The sequence below is a fragment of the Drosophila navojoa genome, chromosome 5, assembly GCF_054131105.1.
Source record: "Drosophila navojoa isolate 15081-1374.11 chromosome 5, UAZ_NAV_1.0, whole genome shotgun sequence".
NCBI lineage: Eukaryota > Metazoa > Arthropoda > Insecta > Diptera > Drosophilidae > Drosophila > Drosophila navojoa.
The window spans coordinates 1,708,894-1,727,675 of NC_142893.1; the positions used below are offsets into that span (position 1 = coordinate 1,708,894).

At 38.7% G+C, this 18,782-nt stretch overlaps 2 protein-coding genes across 2 annotated transcripts in view; one reads left to right on the forward strand and one right to left on the reverse strand.

Moving 5' to 3' along the window:
* Window positions 1-7,479, forward strand: part of NaCP60E (Na channel protein 60E) — a 37,641-nt gene extending 30,162 nt beyond the window's left edge. The window contains 8 exon segments of the mRNA XM_089261914.1: window positions 6-139; window positions 233-902; window positions 985-1,344; window positions 1,444-1,552; window positions 1,615-1,796; window positions 3,195-3,313; window positions 4,283-4,534; window positions 4,610-7,479. Coding sequence (XP_089118040.1) covers window positions 6-139; window positions 233-902; window positions 985-1,344; window positions 1,444-1,552; window positions 1,615-1,796; window positions 3,195-3,313; window positions 4,283-4,534; window positions 4,610-5,262 — 2,479 coding nt within the window. The 3' untranslated portion in view covers window positions 5,263-7,479.
* Window positions 7,480-9,346: 1,867 nt separating this feature from the next.
* On the reverse strand, window positions 9,347-18,231 carry pain (transient receptor potential cation channel family member painless). Its single transcript, XM_018103897.3, has 4 exons — window positions 18,102-18,231; window positions 12,282-12,534; window positions 10,206-12,215; window positions 9,347-10,131 (listed from the first exon to the last, which is right to left on the reverse strand). The coding sequence occupies exons 2-4, from the start codon at window positions 12,498-12,500 to the stop codon at window positions 9,613-9,615; spliced, it is 2,748 nt and encodes a 915-aa protein (XP_017959386.1). The 5' UTR covers window positions 12,501-12,534; window positions 18,102-18,231; the 3' UTR covers window positions 9,347-9,612.
* Between the last annotated feature and the right edge of the window lie 551 nt (window positions 18,232-18,782).

The following is an 18,782-nucleotide window of genomic DNA, read 5'->3' on the forward strand; positions in this document are numbered from 1 at the left end:
TGCAGATTCGAAATAGCGATCTTTGTACTGATTTTTCTAAATATGCTTACAATGGGCATTGAGCACTACGACCAGCCCCATGCTGTGTTCTTTATACTAGAAGTGAGCAATGCATTTTTCACCACGGTCTTTGGACTAGGTAAGTGCCCGTAACTAGGCAAAGGCCTATAAGAACTGTTATGCTCATATCAACTCTTATACTCACACTTATACTACATTCAATCCTTCACAGAGGCCATAGTCAAGATTGTGGGTCTGCGCTATCATTACTTCACGGTGCCTTGGAATGTCTTTGATTTTCTGCTGGTGCTGGCCTCCATCTTCGGCATACTCATGGAGGACATCATGATTGATTTGCCCATCAGTCCGACGCTGCTGCGTGTGGTGCGCGTCTTTCGCATTGGCCGCATCCTGCGTCTCATCAAGGCGGCCAAAGGCATACGCAAGCTTCTATTTGCCTTGGTCGTCTCGCTGCCCGCCCTCTTCAACATTGGCGCCCTGCTCGGCCTCATCACATTCATCTATGCCATATTGGGCATGTCGCTGTTTGGACATGTCAAGCTGCAAGGCGCACTGGATGACATGGTGAACTTTCAGACGTTCGGCCGTAGCATGCAATTGCTGTTCCGTCTGATGACGTCGGCCGGCTGGAATGATGTGCTGGAGTCGCTGATGATACAGCCGCCGGATTGTGATCCGTTCTTCAATAGGCAAACGAACGGCGATTGCGGCCATCCGCTGCTGGCGATCACCTACTTCACGAGCTTCATTATAATCAGTTATATGATTGTGATCAACATGTACATTGCCATCATTCTGGAGAACTTCAATCAGGCGCATCAGGAAGAGGAGATTGGCATCGTTGAAGACGATCTGGAAATGTTTTACATACGCTGGTCCAAGTAGGTTCTCGATCTAGAGTCGGCAACAGGCACGGAAACTGTCCGAATACTAAGATGAAATTTGCACTTGAATTCGTTACAGATATGATCCACATGCCACCCAATTTATACACTTCTCGCAACTGTCCGATTTTATTGCCTCACTCGATCCACCATTGGGCATCTCGAAGCCCAATAATGTCGCTTTAGTGTCATTTAATCTACCCATCTCGAAGGGTAATAAAATACACTGTCTCGACATTTTGCACGCGCTAGTTAAGCACGTGCTAGGTCATGTCGAGGAGACCGATAACTTCAAACAGTTGCAGGAACAAATGGATGTCAAGTTCAAGAAACAGTTTCCAACACGAAAAGAATTGGAAATTGTTTCATCGACACGGATCTGGAAGCGCCAGGAAAAGGCAGCAAAGACCATACAGACCGCATGGAAGGACTATTTGCGGTACTAACAGCAGCTAGCCCAAAAACACAATCCCTTACTATATATAATATTGATATTCTTTATAAATCCATTTCTCATATGATTCTATGCTTATTTCAGGCGCAAAAGTGAAAAGGAACGCTCCAACTCGGGCGATAGCGCTACGCAAAACTCTAGTCCAGGCGGCTGGCAATCGAAGCTCTCCGCGCTCAACTTCTTCCATCTGCAGGTGAGTCTCTGATATATAATGAATACCATCAGTTCCACTTGACTAATCAATCTTTTCTATAGGTAAGCCGTCGTGGCACTGCCTGCTCCAGTCGCGCCTCCTCGCGCAAGTCCTCACGCGCCTCGGATGGCTCCGATCTGAGTGAACTCGCTGGGCCTTGGCTAAATTTGCCTTTGATGCTCGTCTCTGGAGCAGATGATGTAGTCAAGGATATCAAACAGCAAAGCGATGAGCTGGGCAAACGGTATTTAATCTTATACTTAACACGCTCACACAGATGCATATACAAGTACACACACACACACATGTGTATATATATATATATATATAATATTCTATATATATATATACCTTAAACATGATTCGAAATGCAATTTTTAGACGAAAGGCTTTCACAATCATGAACAGCAAACAGCAACAACATTGATAAAACGAAGAAATTCTAAAAAAAAAAAATTAAATTTCTTTAACGTCTTTTGTGTTTCATCAATATATATAAAAAATTGAGCCCTATTTTTAGCATATCCTCTTGTATCTCCCTAAACTATGAGTCCTTGCTCGCCGATATGGTCACAGCCGTTTTAAGAAGTGGCTCGCAGCCTAATGGCTTGAATTATTTAGGTAAAGCCAATGCTTATATCAGTTAGCTAAAACAACAACAACTACAACAAAAACAACAACTATTACAATTACTACAATATAAACTACAAAAAATACAAACTAGCAAATATCTGTCAAAGTTTTAAGTTCTGTCTTCAATAACTCGCCGCCACCAGCTCTCACTCATATATAAATACGTTTCTCTGCCGCTCTCTCTCTCTCTCTCTCTCTCCTCCTATTTCTCAACAAATATATATACATATATAATAATATTAATAATATTTACCCAGTAACTCGTACAAGTCGACTTATCTAGCTACATAGTTTCAACATACTCATACAGCAAAGCAAAACCAATATCAAAACCGTTTCAAAGTCTCTCTCTCATTGCTGCCAATGCTAAACTCTAAAACTCAAACCCCAAACTTTATGCAGTAAAACTAAATTATGAAATCATAAGAATTATGAAACGAATTTATCTAAATTTTTAATTTGTAAGTAGTTGATCTCTCTCGACATTAGAAACGCTCTGAAACTCGGAAATCAAAATTCGTCTGAATGCGTAAATTTTAGTTTAGTTAAGTTTAGTTTATCTGCTCAGTTGCTTAGCCGCTGCTTGCCCGATCTATGACACGATTATCTTAATACCGTTTATAGTTTAAAATATATATATATTTTTTTTACTGTAGCAGCATTTATTCTATCATATACAGCCCGAAACACATGCAAAAAAATTCAAAATTCGATCTCTGGGAAATTGAGCAAATTAATTATTGACACACTCACACTCTCACATACCCTGTAATATAATAATGTACAGCTTATTGAATTTGCAGCTTTTTTGTACAGTTCTATGAAAAACAACTATGAATCCGTAATTTCGTCAAAAAATTGCAGAGAATTTGATAAAAAAAGAAAACTATTTATCTGTATCTATTATCTATCTACAGTCTTGACCATATCAATATCAAAATATTTAAACAAAATTTATTGGTTTATTTTCTTTGGATCATTATTATTTCTATCAATCTATAATCATTAGCGGTAGCATATTTGTGGAAGCGCCTCGAGCAACTCGTCGCCGAAGCTTTTATAATTTCTTTTTGCGTCATCAGGATGCTGTCGATGACAGCTTAACCTCACCTTCAGTACATAGAAAAAGTAATTATTGACAAGTGCCTAAACACCCAATCACTCTATATCACTATATCAATCAATCAATCAATCAATCAATATGTTTGTGTATATATTCTCCTGTACATAGCCGCAACCATAGACTGCACTTACAATTAATTATAAGCCAATCACGTATACCATTCCAGTATATAGATCTATCATCATCATTTGACTTAAAGTCCCTAAATCTCTCTCTCTCTCTCTCTCTGTCTCGCTGTTTTTCTCTGTTCAATTTCAACAAAGTTTTTATCATTGTGATACGATATAATCGCACATCAAACGTTGCTTTTGCCAATCAAAATCAATCATCGTTGTACAAACACACTCACAAATTTTGTTAATCATAACATACTCTATATATAAATATATATCCTAACTTTTACTAAAATACCACTGAATATATTACTAGTATTTTAAGTACACTTTTCTACTACTTTTTGACTATACGTTCTACTGTAATAATACCAAATTCTGGACTACTATTTAACGACTACTATGTACTCCATATACCGACTTCTTGATATCTACTTAAATATGAGACGCTTCACGTTTATACTCTTTAATCTATTTAGTACCACTTCTACTATTAATACTACAACTAATAATTCTATTAGTACTGCTATTACTACTTTTATTTCTCGACTGTTTACATACAACTTACCTACCGATATTTCTTAGCCTAGCGATTACTTTTCGACTTCTTGCCCCATACCTCGAAATAACTAACTCGTACTACTTGTTATTCAGCCCTACATACGACTTAAAACTGATCTACTGTCTATTTGATTACTTTTTTTTACTATCTAATTACAACTCACTTACTTTACCAACTTTACTTACAATTTAAACCCCGTTGATCTTTGCCGTCTTTTGTCACACGATCCTCTATGTATTCTGTACTTTATTCGTATCACGATCGTTATACACTAATGCTGGGCATTTCACCTACAACAGCAGCAATGAACACCAGCAACAACAACACAACCTCAATCTCCACATCTGGCACATCTGCCTCCGCCTCTACCTCTGCCTTCGTCTCTGCTAGCGCCTCTACCGGTGAAAGCGACAAGCAAACGCAACACCATCAACAAATGGCGCCAACTCCAACGCGTAAGCGCGCCTCTAGTTTTATACGCAAGAAACCGCCCCTAGAAAGAGGTTTGTCAGCACAAAGCGCTTTAAGAGTTAACAAGAACGCTTATGTCTGTATGTGTGAATCCCCAATCTATGCTCTGGATCAGCTCCACTCATGTAATTTCTCCCATTTTGACAACCTTGCAGCGGATGCCCCGGCACCGGAGGTGATTGTGACGAAGCCATCGCCAGAGCAGCAAACTCATCCGCATGTCCATGCGCTCAGCCTACGGCCGGACAATGCGACTCTCGTTCATGTACTGGTGCATCGCGAGAGCGAGGAGTACAAGGAGGAGGATGAATGCAGCCTCTCCTCCCAGGGCCAGGGCTCAGCTAATGGCAGTGGCCATGACAAGCCCAAACCGCCGCAAATACGCATCAACACTGGCTCGATAGAGAGTGGAATGGATGCCTGCCTAATGCCCACAGTGCAGATAATGGTCGACAGCCCGAAGGAGCCGCCTCGCGGCGACTTCAGTGCTGCCTATACGCCGACTGTCGACGTGGATGCGCCCATTGACGTGAATGTACAGGGAGATACATCACAAGTGTTTTACGAATACAATCCCGAGTCGAATGTGGATAATAGCAATGATATACAGCCCATGGATGCAAAGCTGCCGGATAACGAAGACAAGCTGAGATGACCTTCAGTTAATGTGGCCGAGCCAGATAGGGAGAAGCATTCAAGCAGCAGCAGCAGTAAAACGAGCAGCTGTAGCAGCATTAATAGCAACAGCAGCAGCAGCAGCAGCAGCACCTCATCAGCTAGCCAGTCAACTGGACAGCGTCCAAGTTGACAAACTCCAGTCTGAGAGCAATTTTCACGTGCATTTTGGAAGAGTACTTATAAATGCCTAGACCTAGGAACGGGACAAACGTTTTTGTCCCACTTGTTATTCTAGTCGACTATATACATACATACATAAAGTTGCTTTATAAGATACTTAGACAGAACTATCCAATGTTTACATCATTCTATATACATATATATTTAAGTCTTGGCAACAGTGCGCTGTGCGTCCAGCCAAGTCTAGCCTAGCCTAGTCTTAGAACTAGAATTAGCTTAGTTTTAACAAAGAAAAAAAATCAATATAAACTCTGTGTTAACAAAACGTGCATTATACCGTACAAGTGCGTACACGTTGTAATACTCAAAAATCAAATCAAATAGAAAACACTAACATTAACATTAACATAAACAGTAAAACTTAACAGTAACATTAACATTATATATGATAGATGTATGTATAATTAGATACTAGTAAAACGGTTGGATTTTCGTTATGACAGTCAGTCAGTCAAGTGGCTTTATCAGCCGATTTCGAAAGATATTTTAAAGGTTGTTTTTAATTATACAATACAAATGCAAATACGATACGAAACATTCTTACAAAGGTATATATACATACGTATATATCTATTTATACATACATAACTTAACAATCGCGTTGTAGACATAGGCTTAGAGTTTGTTTTTCTTCAATGCAATACATACATATACACATATTGTATACCACGATATGTGTATATATTTTGTACATATGCCAAAGGAAGTATTTTAAAGCTAATTATATAGAGAGTATTCATAGTAATTAATTAAAAGAATTAGTTAGCGAGAATTGAATTGAAATATTTATGAGAAATGCAAGAAAGAATTTCCCTACTTTTTCCCTACATTTTTTGTGTTTATTTACTTGATTTGATAGCTTAAGCATATAGTACAAAGGAGAAGTATTAACAATTGTAGTTTTCAATACTCTTTGCAAACAATCTCACAATTATTTCTCAGATCTCAGAAATTTCCAGAACTCAAAACTAAAAAGAGCCAAAACAAATACAAATAATGTCAAGTGATTTAGAATTCCAAAAAAGGTAAACTAAAGCAATTTAAACAAATTCATCTAATAGCTAAGACCCAATCGGGTGTTATTACATATTCCATATGCCACATACGATATCTATGACACAGCAACACTTGTCTGATAATGTTCTCTTCATTCTCTAACCAAAATAAGCAGGCCAGCTCGAACCGCAGTCCTACCTAAGCAATGTGCATTGATAGAGCCTACGCTATATCGAATATCTACCATTAAGGCATAACATGATTTTATTTAGTATTTAAAAAACAAAAAAAGAAAAGGAAAACTCTTATTATATGTACATATATATATATTGAATTGTGAAATCAAAATTTGCATAAATGCTCTTCTATACAAGCTTCCACAAAATGACATTTGATATCATGTATATGTATATGATAGACTATACATTTAAAATATACACTATATACTATTTTATTGGGCCTAGGCCGCGTTTCGAAGAAACAAAAGTGAATTATGTTTAGTTTAGCTGCATGCAATCAATCATATGTTAAGTTTTTAATGAGCCCCCTCCTACACGCGCCCACTCATCAAATATACATTTACATTTACATTTACTATATATATATATATCTATCTATCTATATACAACAGACAATCAGACAGACGATTGATCGTAAATTGAAATTATGGTACCAACTACAAATCGTTTTCTCCAGAACAAATAACAAATACAAAGACGTACACACTTGTGATTTTAAACTGCAATTTTTACACAACAAAACGAAAGAAAACAAAAGAAACGACAAAACTTAAGATCATAATAAACTTTTAATTAGAATTGTTAACAAATTGCTAAATAATGTTTAAGTAATAATTTATTGAATACCGAGCAGTCAGAAACCAAAAAACAACAAAACCAAAAACCAAAACAAAACACTCGTCAATTAAGTGATATTTATTAATTGGTACATACTTATATAGGCGTATAAAAATGAAAGCAAAAACAACATACATATAGAAAATAGAGTGTACCATCTTTCAATTTGTAAATATACATATATATGTTATATATGCATATATTATTATTAAATTACATAGCAAAGCTTTAATTTTTTCATTCAAATAATCGCTTAAAACTAATGTAAAACAAAACTTTAAATTCACAACTAAAAAAAAAAAAAAAAATGAAAAGGCAACATTTGATTTAGTCATAGAATATAAAGACAATAAAACGAATGAGGCATATATTAATATTAAATATAAATTAAATAAAGACGGGCCAGAGCTTCAAGAATTCCAAAGAACCCATTTAAAAAGAATAGCTAAAACACCACAACTTAGTCCAAAATATTGAACCAACCAAATATAAAACAAAAACAGTCCTATGCATTTAATATAGCAGTGGAACGAATCGTCAAACAATGCAGATACATTAAAATATATACATATATATATATAAAGAAATAGTGTATATATGCGTACATACATATATATAGTTAAAAACAATTAAGTACAGCTGGTTTGATTAGGCATGCCTTACAGTATAAACGATTTTATTTGTTGAGGTTCAAAGTAAATTTATAAAATAAAAGCAAGTTAACGTTTCATATATATTATATATATATAAAAAAAAGACAAAAAAAAAACAAAAAATATATATTAATAATAATGATTATAATTATTATTATATATAGTAAGTTATATATATATATAAGAGCATAGAAATTGTTTAACACATGCTCTGCAAACAATGTCAATTATTTTTAATTTGCGTTAAAAAAAAAAATAAAAAAATAAGTAAGATTATTGCAGTCGTGTATAACCGACTGTGCAATACTCGTTCATGAAGCGAAAAAAGGCAAACCAAAAGTGAAATGATGTATGCAAATTCAATTTAACTCTCTATAGAGAATGTTCCAGTTCTTTTTTTACATCTCTTCATAAGCGCAACCATATTTCTTATTTTATGTATGTATATGTTATAAACGGAAATTCCCATTTAGGCCATCACTATAAGGGAATGATGCGTTAGACTCTGTGTATTTACATTCTTAAAAATGGCCTTAAGCTGTACAAAGCACAAATTCAATATACTCCCTTTTTACACAACATGAACGAGTATAAATAGAGCGAAAAAAAAACATTAAGTATTAAAAAGCAAACATTTTTTGTATATTAGAAACGCGTTTTAGTCCTCATTCCAAGCATAATAAAAATATATATTAAACTTAGCTTCGAATCATACTAATACATGTATTTATATATAGATATAGCTGCGCTCAAATAGCAACGGATCGAAGATAAATTAATAACTGTATATGTATATATTTATAACGTTCCAAATTTTCAGCACATTTCTTAAACGATTAATTTCAATGAAAATTCTTTGCCAATTTGATTTGCTTTGATCCGCAACGCTCATAGCCCTAGTTAAAGATATATATATATAAATATATATTTATAAATGTAAATATATATATTTATATAGTGTCACATATTGAACCGAATTCATATCAAAACAAACAAAAGGAAAAAAATTAACATTTGCAATAAAAAAAAAAAACATCTATATATATGTATTATACATATGTATTTACTCGGGTACAAATCGGTACAGTAAAGACAGTCGTTTATACAATATTTACTGTCGAAATATAATATAATCATTATACTTATAGAAAATGAAATACTCTCATACGTATAACTTATCAAAAGTCGAAATTTATTAACTGAAAAAGAAAAACAAAAATGAACATGAACTTTTAAAACTGAAAACATAAAAGACAAAGCGAAAGGAATAGAGGAGAATATTGAATAAACACGCTGCAAGGTGTATGTGAACAATGTTAAGAGCAAAACATATAGTCTATATATAAATAAAAAATTAACAAAAAAAAAAAAAAAAAAAACAAACTTGTTGATAACAGTATAAATAGCAGAACAAATTGTTTTCAGTTGAAAGTTCCAAATACATATACATATATATATGTATTTATGGAGCTGATCGTAACTATTAAATAATAGTGATTATTTCCATTCGGTTAATAACTCTTAAGGGTTTTTGTTAAATCTCATTATATTTATATATTCATATGTTAATAAAAATAATTTCCAAACTACAAAATAACAGCCAAGTGGAGGGAGCAGGAGGCGGCAAACAGGCAGGAGGCGAGTGTGATCATGTATGTATACGAGGGTAGTCCAATCAGTTATTAAATTTGAAATTCTATTTTAATATTTATTTAACATTTAATTTAAATTTTTTATTATTCTAGTTTCTTTTTAAGTTTCAACACATTTTGTAGGCTACCCTCGCTAGGCACATTACTTCTGCAGCAGCTGCAGCAGCTGTTCCAGCTTCTGCTCGATATGCTGTAGACGCCTCTCGGTGTTCTGTTCCACCTGACGCTTCTGTTCGCCGCTGGAGCGCTGCTCGATGATCGCCAGGGCCAGCTTGACGGTGCGACTATCGATGCGGGAGCATTTGTCCTTGAGCAGCGAGCAGCAGCAGGGCAACAGATTCAGGGGCGGATCGAGCAGTTTCTGTTGGTAATCGTGATTGGTGGGCACCGCCTGGAAGGTGGCATTGTGGCGCTGCCTCATCTCGGTGGGATCGACCAGTGGTATGAGCACCTTGTTGCCATCGTTGGGCAGCACCGAGATCTGACGCAGTCCCAGATAGTTGGGATAGACGTGAATCAAGCGCTCATACGTCCAGCGCAGGAGCTTGGTGCTCATCAGGTAGCCGATGCGTCCTTTCCGATCCATTAACTTTTGCTCGTAGCGCAGCAGCGTGTTGGTGCGGCAAATGGCGCCGTTCAGCTCCGCCTGGGCTTTGATGGCCTAGCGAGCAGGAATGGGAATCATAATTAGTGTAAAGTGAGTGAAAACAAGAATTTATTCAGAGCCGGGCTTACCTGAGTATCGGATACGGCCAGGCCATTGAGCAGATTGAACAGCACGATGGTCATGAAGAGGACGAAGAGCAGGAAGATGAAGTAGGTGGTCGCGTTGTCGAATTTGATGCTGCTGGCGTCGAATTCGCCCGTCAACATGACTATGGTCTTGATCACGGCCTCGACGGGCTTCGAGAAGCTATTGAAGCTACTATCTTCCTCCGCACCGGGCTTCGACTGTTGCTCCTGCGGCTCCTTCTGCTCCTGCTGTTCCTGTGGCTTTCCGAACAGTATGTAGAAGCACAAGCTGAAGGTCCCCACAAAGATGGAGTAGAGGCCAAAGCTCTTCATGAAGCTGCTCGAAACAGCGCGTAGCATGAGCATGTGCGTCGATATCGACAAAACGGGCAGCGAGCCAACCAGCAAGCAGAGCTCCAGGGCAACCAGCAGGATGGTGAAGACAGCAAGCACACGCTGCGTCTCCCTATCGAAGCTCGACTCCTTGCACGTCATAATGGACAGGACAATCAGCGCCACTTCCAGCACATTGGTGAGTGAGCGAAAGTAACTCCACTTGGGTGCCATCAGCAACTGTATCAGCTCTCTTATAATCAGATAACATATGCCCACCCACGAGAAGATGGCGAAGAGCGCCGTCAGAGCCGAATGGCTGCTCTCGTGGAACTTGAGCAGCGTGTAGACGATGATGGAGCCCGTGAAGAAGGCGTAGATCACAAAATTGATGTAGAAGATCAACGAGAGCCGATGCCACTTCAGGAAGAGGAAACTGGAGATTAGCGGATGCTGCAGCAAGTGACGCAGCTCCTTGGACTTGGCTATGCACGCAATGGGCGTCATTTCGTCCTGCGCGGGCATGGGCCGCCCCTTGAGCGTCTGCTGCTCGAGAATGGGCTGCTGCCGCATTAGGTTCTTGTAGTCGATGATGATCTCAAAGTTTTGGTCGCCCGCTTTTTGGGCGTTTGTCGTGATGCAGGAGTCGAAATGTTGCTCCAGCAGCTCCGGCCACATATCCTCGATGGCCAGCTCGCCGAAGATGCTCTTCGCGCCGATATAGGCGCCGTGGGAGAGCAACGTCTGCACCGCCTGCATGTTGCGGTACTTGACCGCATAGTAGAGCGGCACCTGGCCGCTGGCATCCTGCTCGTTGATTTCCACCAGCGGGCTATCGAGCAGCAGCTCGAAGCAGCGCGAGTAATCACAGAAACTGTCCAAAGGCTGTTGCCCCAGCCTGCTGATCACGGCATTGAGCAGCCTGCTGCCTGGCTCCAGCCTCAGCTCCGAATGCTGCAGCAGCGTCTCCAGGGCGCGCCAATTGCCCCAGATGATGGCCAGCTCCACAGCTGAGCTGGCCTGGCCCAATGGCTTCTGATTGAAGTTGATGCCCGTCTGGAGTATCGCCTCGAAGGCGCTCTGCTTGCCCAGCTTGATGGACTCCATCAGGAGCGGCAGGTACTGCTCCTGCTGTACATTGCGCTGATTTTCCTGGTCGCTGATGTTCAACTTGTGCTCAGCGAGCAGCTGCTCGAACTGGGACTCATCGCCATCCCGCAGTTGCCGCAGCAATCTCTCAAAGTCAATCTCTCCATCGTCGTTCACCGGTCGCTGCGGGGGCAGCTGAAGCTCTGGATACTGCGCCGTCAACATCTGACGCACTTCGCCGTTGCGATAGGTATCGATGTCCAGATTGGGCTGCTGCAAGAAGAGCTTCACCAGCTCCTGCTTGGCAGCAGGCGGTATCCTATTGTTGCGCAGCACCAAATGCAGCGGCGTCTGGTCGCCCTGGTCCACCACATTGGGCGAGGCACCGTAATCGAGCAGCTGCTGCATGCATCTGTGCACCTGCTCCACATTCTCTGGCTTCAAGTTCTTGGCCAGCGAGTGAAGTGGAGTCAGATGGCCATACTTGCGATCCACCAGCACCTGGGGACGGCGCAGCAGCACCGCCAAATTCAAGGGATCTCTGGAATCGCAGACATAGCTAATAGCTGCCTTATTGTGCCTCAGATTGATCTGCGCAAGAGAAAGATCACGTTCAAGCTATCTCCAGCTTCAGCGATGGTCTGTCTAGCCACTCACATGATTCGCATTGCAGCCGTGTGCAAGGCAGGCCTCGATGAACTCCGCGCAGCCCGGCGTGGACAAAGCCTTCTCGTAGATGCTCGCGTGTCGCTCGTCCTCCAGATTCGGCTGTGCGCCCAGCTGGAGCGCCGCTTGGAACTCTTTTATATTGCGATTGGCCAGCGCCGCGGCCAGCTGCGTCTGGGGATCACTCAAACCGCAACCGGTCAAGTCCATCGTTGTCGTATAGAGGAAGAGGTAGAGATGTCAACTGAAATAGGAAATGCCCAAGGTGAGTATAAGATGTATATAAGAGAGTCCATAGAACTAGATGATTTTAAAGAAGGCTATATGCTCTCGATTAATCACATATCACTGCATTACCAATATATTTCCCAGAATTGATTAATAATCTTTTTTTTTAAATTATATATTCATTTTTTACATAATCAATATCACAGTCAACAATAAATTTCATTTATAAATGAGCCCTTTAAAAATCCATTTCGGATTGTAAGAATTCAACTTTAACTGAGCACTAAATGTTGATAATATTTACTGATATACATACATACATATGTACATACATATATGTATACATATACACTGTTACAAATTGCCCTAAAGCCTTCAACAATGCATTTATTCGTGTCTTATCATAGCAGCTCATAAAATGATACTTGTATCATATTAGATTATATACATGTACAGCTTATACATACATATATAGAAGCTAAAGTCTAGATTGCTTATATGGGCACAGCCATCGAATGCCCCTCGGAAATAGTATACCGTAGAACAGAAAAAGAAACAGAGGAAGCCCACATTCAATTTGAAGCGTAGTTGCATTTGTCCAGCCACGAGTATTCTATTTATGCTAAACGCGAGATGGGGGCAGGAAACCTTGAAGCTAAACAAAAGTTTTTGGCTGTCACACACACACTAACAGAGAGAGAGAGAGAGCGAGAGGGAGAGAATGATGCTTGACACACGCTTCATGGTACGTTGATTTTCACAAGCTGTGGAGCGGGCGGGTTTTGGCCAAGTGTTGATGGTAGCTTGACCGTTCGTTTTCTGTGCGGTCAAAAGCTGCTCTACAGGTTTTTCTCATAAGCATAGAAAAAACAAAAGCGAATTTCGAAATACAAGATAATAAGTGTACAATTGGATTTTGTGCGGCAATTAAAGAAAGCGTTCACTTCGCTTAAGTGCTTTCTGTGGTTCACTCTCATCTAATTGCTTATGAAATTATAACGGTTGCGTGGGCGGGGCCGCATGTTAGCCTTGTGATCCGCTGACTTGGCGGTCATGGCGGAATATCGGGTTTTTCGTTTTCCTAACCATCATAAAGAATAATCATAAAATAATCGACATATCAATATCAATTAGCAATCAATTTGTTGCGCTTCACGCTTTCAATTCTTTTGCGATCTTTTGAGCCGCAAAGCTCGATGCGAAGATTCCGAAAAATATAATTTAAAAATCCGTAAAAATATGACAGTCGGGTGTAACTGAATGTGTAATACTTGCTTACGATGATAATCGAATACGAAATCTATCGTAAGTTTCAAGACTTTGAGAGAAGTAAACTTAAGCTACTTCATCCTAAACCAAACCAGACGGTGTATTACTCGATAGACAGACAAAGCCAATATACTCTTTATATATTGAACCAACATCGATTGGCTTCTGCTTCTTCTTCGTCTGTTTGGGGCTATTCAATTCGAATCTGTTTTGACGCTTGATATGTGTGAGAAATCGGCTAATCACGGCAGAGTCGAAGACTTGAGCTCATTTGAATATAGCCCAGCTGCTGTATATATAATCAAGCGCACAGCTGAGTTCAAGCAGAAGAGGAAGAAGAAGCTGAAGATGACGCGGAGGCAGAAGAAGAGAGGATATCTATTAGTAATCAGCGAACAACTAATAAGTAGCTGTCGTCATTTGATAGCTTTTACAAATTATTTATTACAAGACAACAACAACAACAACAACAACTCTTGAGAGTTAACTCCATCGGGCATTATTTGCAGCATCACTTCAGCTAATTGGCTGGCTTTATTCGGGGGTTCGAATTCTCTTAAATTCATTCGAAGCGAGCCTAGGGTTTTCAGATTGTGCTGCCTCTATTATTACAGCGAAGATAAATGATAATTTGTACGGCCTATGAACTTGGATTTTTATTTATCAGGCAGACTTTTATTGGTAGGTGTTAAAGCCGCTTAATTAAAGGCAGCTTAAGACAGGGAGAGAGTTCGAGCTCTGCACAAAATCGAATATTTAGTTAATATGTTTAACAAACTATAAGTTATTTACATCTGAATTGTGAAGCATTAGCTGCGTTGTGGAATGCGTTTAAACGTGACTCACTATTGTTTTCTCGAAAATAAATAACGACATGGCCTTAAACTCCGTGACGAATCTGCAGAAATTAGCATATTTTTAATATATCTAACGTGATTTCTTTTATAAGTGAAGTTCAAATAGCAAGTGAATTGTGGAATATACCTTGGCCCTGGTCTGGACTCTGCCCAAAATATATACATATATCTATCATATACCATGATTCAATACAAAAGTAGTTCCCATGTAAGCAATCAGCTACAAGTTCAAGCTCCACAATGTCTCAGGTAACTCTCGTAATACAATTGTCAACACATTAGCCCCAGCTCTATTTGCCTTTGGCTGCTGTTTGCGAATTCAATTAAAGCTGTCGCATGACAAAAGAATTCATTGTTTGATAGGCAAATAAAAGACCTAAAGGTATTAGAATGAAGTAATTGGGCAGCAGTTTGTTCTCCTCCTCCTTCTTCTTCTTCTTCTGCTTCTTCTGGGCAGGTTTCGAATTAAGATCTGAAAAGTAAAACTGCAAAAATGCAATCTCAGCTGCATTTCGCAGAGCTGGACAAACTTGTTCAGCGAGTTTTCCTTGCAGACAGAAATCGAAAGCAATAAAAGTTGAGAAATAATTACCTAACTTCGAGGAAGTTTTGCGCAACTCAAGTTCCATGACAAGTTTATTGCACGGATCGCATAAGTAAACAAAAAACATTTAAGTGTGCTTTAGAGGAGAGTGTCTGACTGAAAGATACGCTGAAGGCCTCTATGGAGCTGTTGAATGACTGAATGAAGAGACAGACGGAGGGAAGGATAAAAGAGAAACGCAGCTACAGAAAACTAGAGAGATAGATACCGTAGGATACTCTTAGATCGACTCTGATCAAGAATGCATTATGATATTTACTTAGACTTTTTAATATCATCTACTCCTTCTTTCGACTGTTACAAACATTTTCACAAACACGCAATACCCCAATCAGCCATTTTCAATGGTTTTAGGGTATCAAATAAAGACAGAAAAAAAAAACATTTATGTGTTTGTCAGCAATTTTGGGAGTCGAGCTCGCTGTACGTGACGCGCTGTCTTTGAGAAGGAGAAAGGCGTGTCAAAAAAAGTCGAGCAGCGTGGTCTTCAAAATCTCTAGAAGCTCTCCAGATGGGCCAACTTGAAAAGCGCACGCACAATCGTACATATTCACATATATACATGTATGTATGTATATATTGAGCCATTTCAGTATTAAACTGATTAGTTATAGCGAATTTTTGTTTATTTAATTTATGGCCGCTTTTTAATACAGCTGCAAAAAATGCTGTTTACATTACAGTTTGAAGAATGTTCACTGCATTCATGAAAGAGACGAAGAAGAAGAAGAAGAAGTCGACTATAAACACGAACACACTTTTTCATAGAGCTAACAAAATCTTGTTTCTTAATGCGCTCAAGTGCGCAATTATAAACAGTTCATGTTTAACAAGCAGGAATGCGCTGGAGTAGACCCGTACCGTCGTATACCCTGTACCATACCTAGAAATCTCTGACGACTCTAGAATGCAAGTGCTTGATATATAGATAGCTTGATATAGATATTGTAGATGGTCCATTGGACTATATATAATCTGGAATATATGTGCCCATATATCTACGTGTACACACATATGTATATACGTTCGTTACACTTGCCTGCCTTTCGCTCCCCGTCGCTCTTCCTCTCTCTGTCCATTGCTACCATTTAATTAAGCCCTTCTGTTTCGCTGTTTTTCAATGGGTATTATGAAAACATGGCCCTAGTAGTACAGCTCGTTTCTGTGTTTTATCTTGTCTTCATTTTTGAGCATCTCCGAAATTGTCATCATAAAAAAACGTCATAATTAAGATGGATGTGCTTGAAGAGGGACTGAAGCTGAGTCGCCTGAGCATGACTTCATGCGGCGCTCTCTTCTCTCTCACTCTGAATGGCGTACGCCGAAAAAAAAATTCACTTCCAGTATGGAAACGCACACACACACACACTTACACATAGACAATAAGTGGATATATATAGTCTCTATATACCCAATGTGCACTTCATAAACAATTGGCTGGCCTAGATGGAGAGCAATAACAAAAACATTTCACGATTACAATAACAAGAGGTTGGTCGACTGGGCAGAGGGAGGAGGGGCAGCCGGTTGTGTAGGGGTTGCCCCTCTTTCAATAATTTGTAAAATTAAACGAATTAAATACACACACACACACACATACGCACACTTACACGCAGAGAGTGTGGAAAATCGTGGCGAGCGAACGAGATTCGCTGCTGGTGCTAAACAAATGCCACGACATATTCCAATTAATTAAATGAAATGAATCTAAAATTCAAATCGCCAGCCAAAGAGTTAACAGTTATTGAGCTAATTACCGCACCCCCACCCAATCCCCAATTAAATGTGCGCCAGCTACGCCACTGTTTATGGCACGAAAAAGTGAAAAAAAAAAAATACAAATCGTGGGCGTAGCCAATAGAAATTAAGCAGGAGCACGAGCAGGTAGGCTAGAGAGAAGGAGAGAGAGAGTGAGACAGAGAGCGAGAGTGAGACAGTGAAGAAGGTTTCGGCATGTCCATGCCTTAAGCAGTCAATTATTTAGTTTATGCAGCTAATAGAGCAATAAACATATGCAAATGCTAACACAAACACAGCCATATATAGAGTTGGATTAATGTACTGATAATTGAGCCTAACGGAAGTGGCGCATGAGTGTGCGTGCGTGCGTTTGCCAGTGTGCGCGCGTGTGTGTGTGCGTGCCTTGGGCCAATATTAATTGAGAAACGCAGTGAAAACTGCAATCTATAGATATATAATATACATTTATATGTATATATATCTACTATTATTCTCTCATATCATCAGCTCTTGCTTGCCCAAAGGCGTTGCCTTAAAAGGCAGCTTCAAGTGTCTCTTTTTTATTTTTTTTTTAATAGAGCTGCCCACTGGAATAAGCCAAAAATTCGTTTAGAAAAACTCTTTTTAGATGAGGTCACAGCACTTTTAAAAAATATAATGAATATATATCTACATATGTATATCTCTATGCATAGCATAGTGCTTGAAGTATTTTTTAGCAATTTGTCTTAAAAATTTGTTATTAATTAATTGCAGTTTCTTTTGTTTTAGCGCGTCATTTGTTCCTTGATTCGAAAAACGTGTTTTCAAACTTTTTTTTATATTTAATTTATTGTTGTTGTTGTTGTTTGTGTGGGTCGTAAGTGCTTGGCAGTTTGCAACTGCGGTTTGCTCGTTTGTTGTTGTATCTGCATTACAGGCATGATTCACTTTAACTGTCATTTAGTATATTGAGATTCCAGTCGATGAGTGTAGGCACACGGCATCTCTTAAGATAAATCACTTTCGATTTGCATATGTATGTATAAATGATTCACTTCGTTTCGAATATTATTTCACTTGTTAAGTTTTTGAAAATTGCCATTTTTGGATTTTTTCAATTTAAACACTCACTAAATGCTTGCGCGCCAGACAACTGCACTCCGAAATATCCAAAGACCAACTGATCAGTAACTTGAACCGATCAACAAGTTGCGATCCCCAGCAAACCAAAAAGCAAAGCTGTACATTTCAATGGAATTAAAAGCAGGCAAAAGTAGGCTTTCTAAAGAGAGAAAGAGACAGAAGGGTTTGATTAATGTGAACACCTAAAAGTAGGCAACATAAATTCAAAATCAACCAAACTTATGTAGTACATATTATGTACATACATAAAGCTAATCTCTTATATATGTATGGCATATCTTTCATATAGTTATATATATATATATATATATGCTGAATTGCAAATAATTTGATTTACATTTCACACTAACTAAGCTTTACTTCAATTACAGACTTTATGCATAATCAAGTTGGATGATACGGAAATATTAAATCTGAGAAGTCAAGGAAGCAATCAATTGATTTACACTTTGTATAAATTATAAATAAATAAATTAAAATATAATATTAAGCCAAACTTTACATGTATGATTATGGTCATTTGAAAAATAAATAAAGGTATTTCATTGCATACTTTCACGCATTTTCATTAAATGCAAGCACAGTACTTATTAAAATGTGTAGCATAGTTTTATGCTGACGACGTAAATAATTCAGCTTCAATTATCAAAAACTGTTGCATACCGAAGA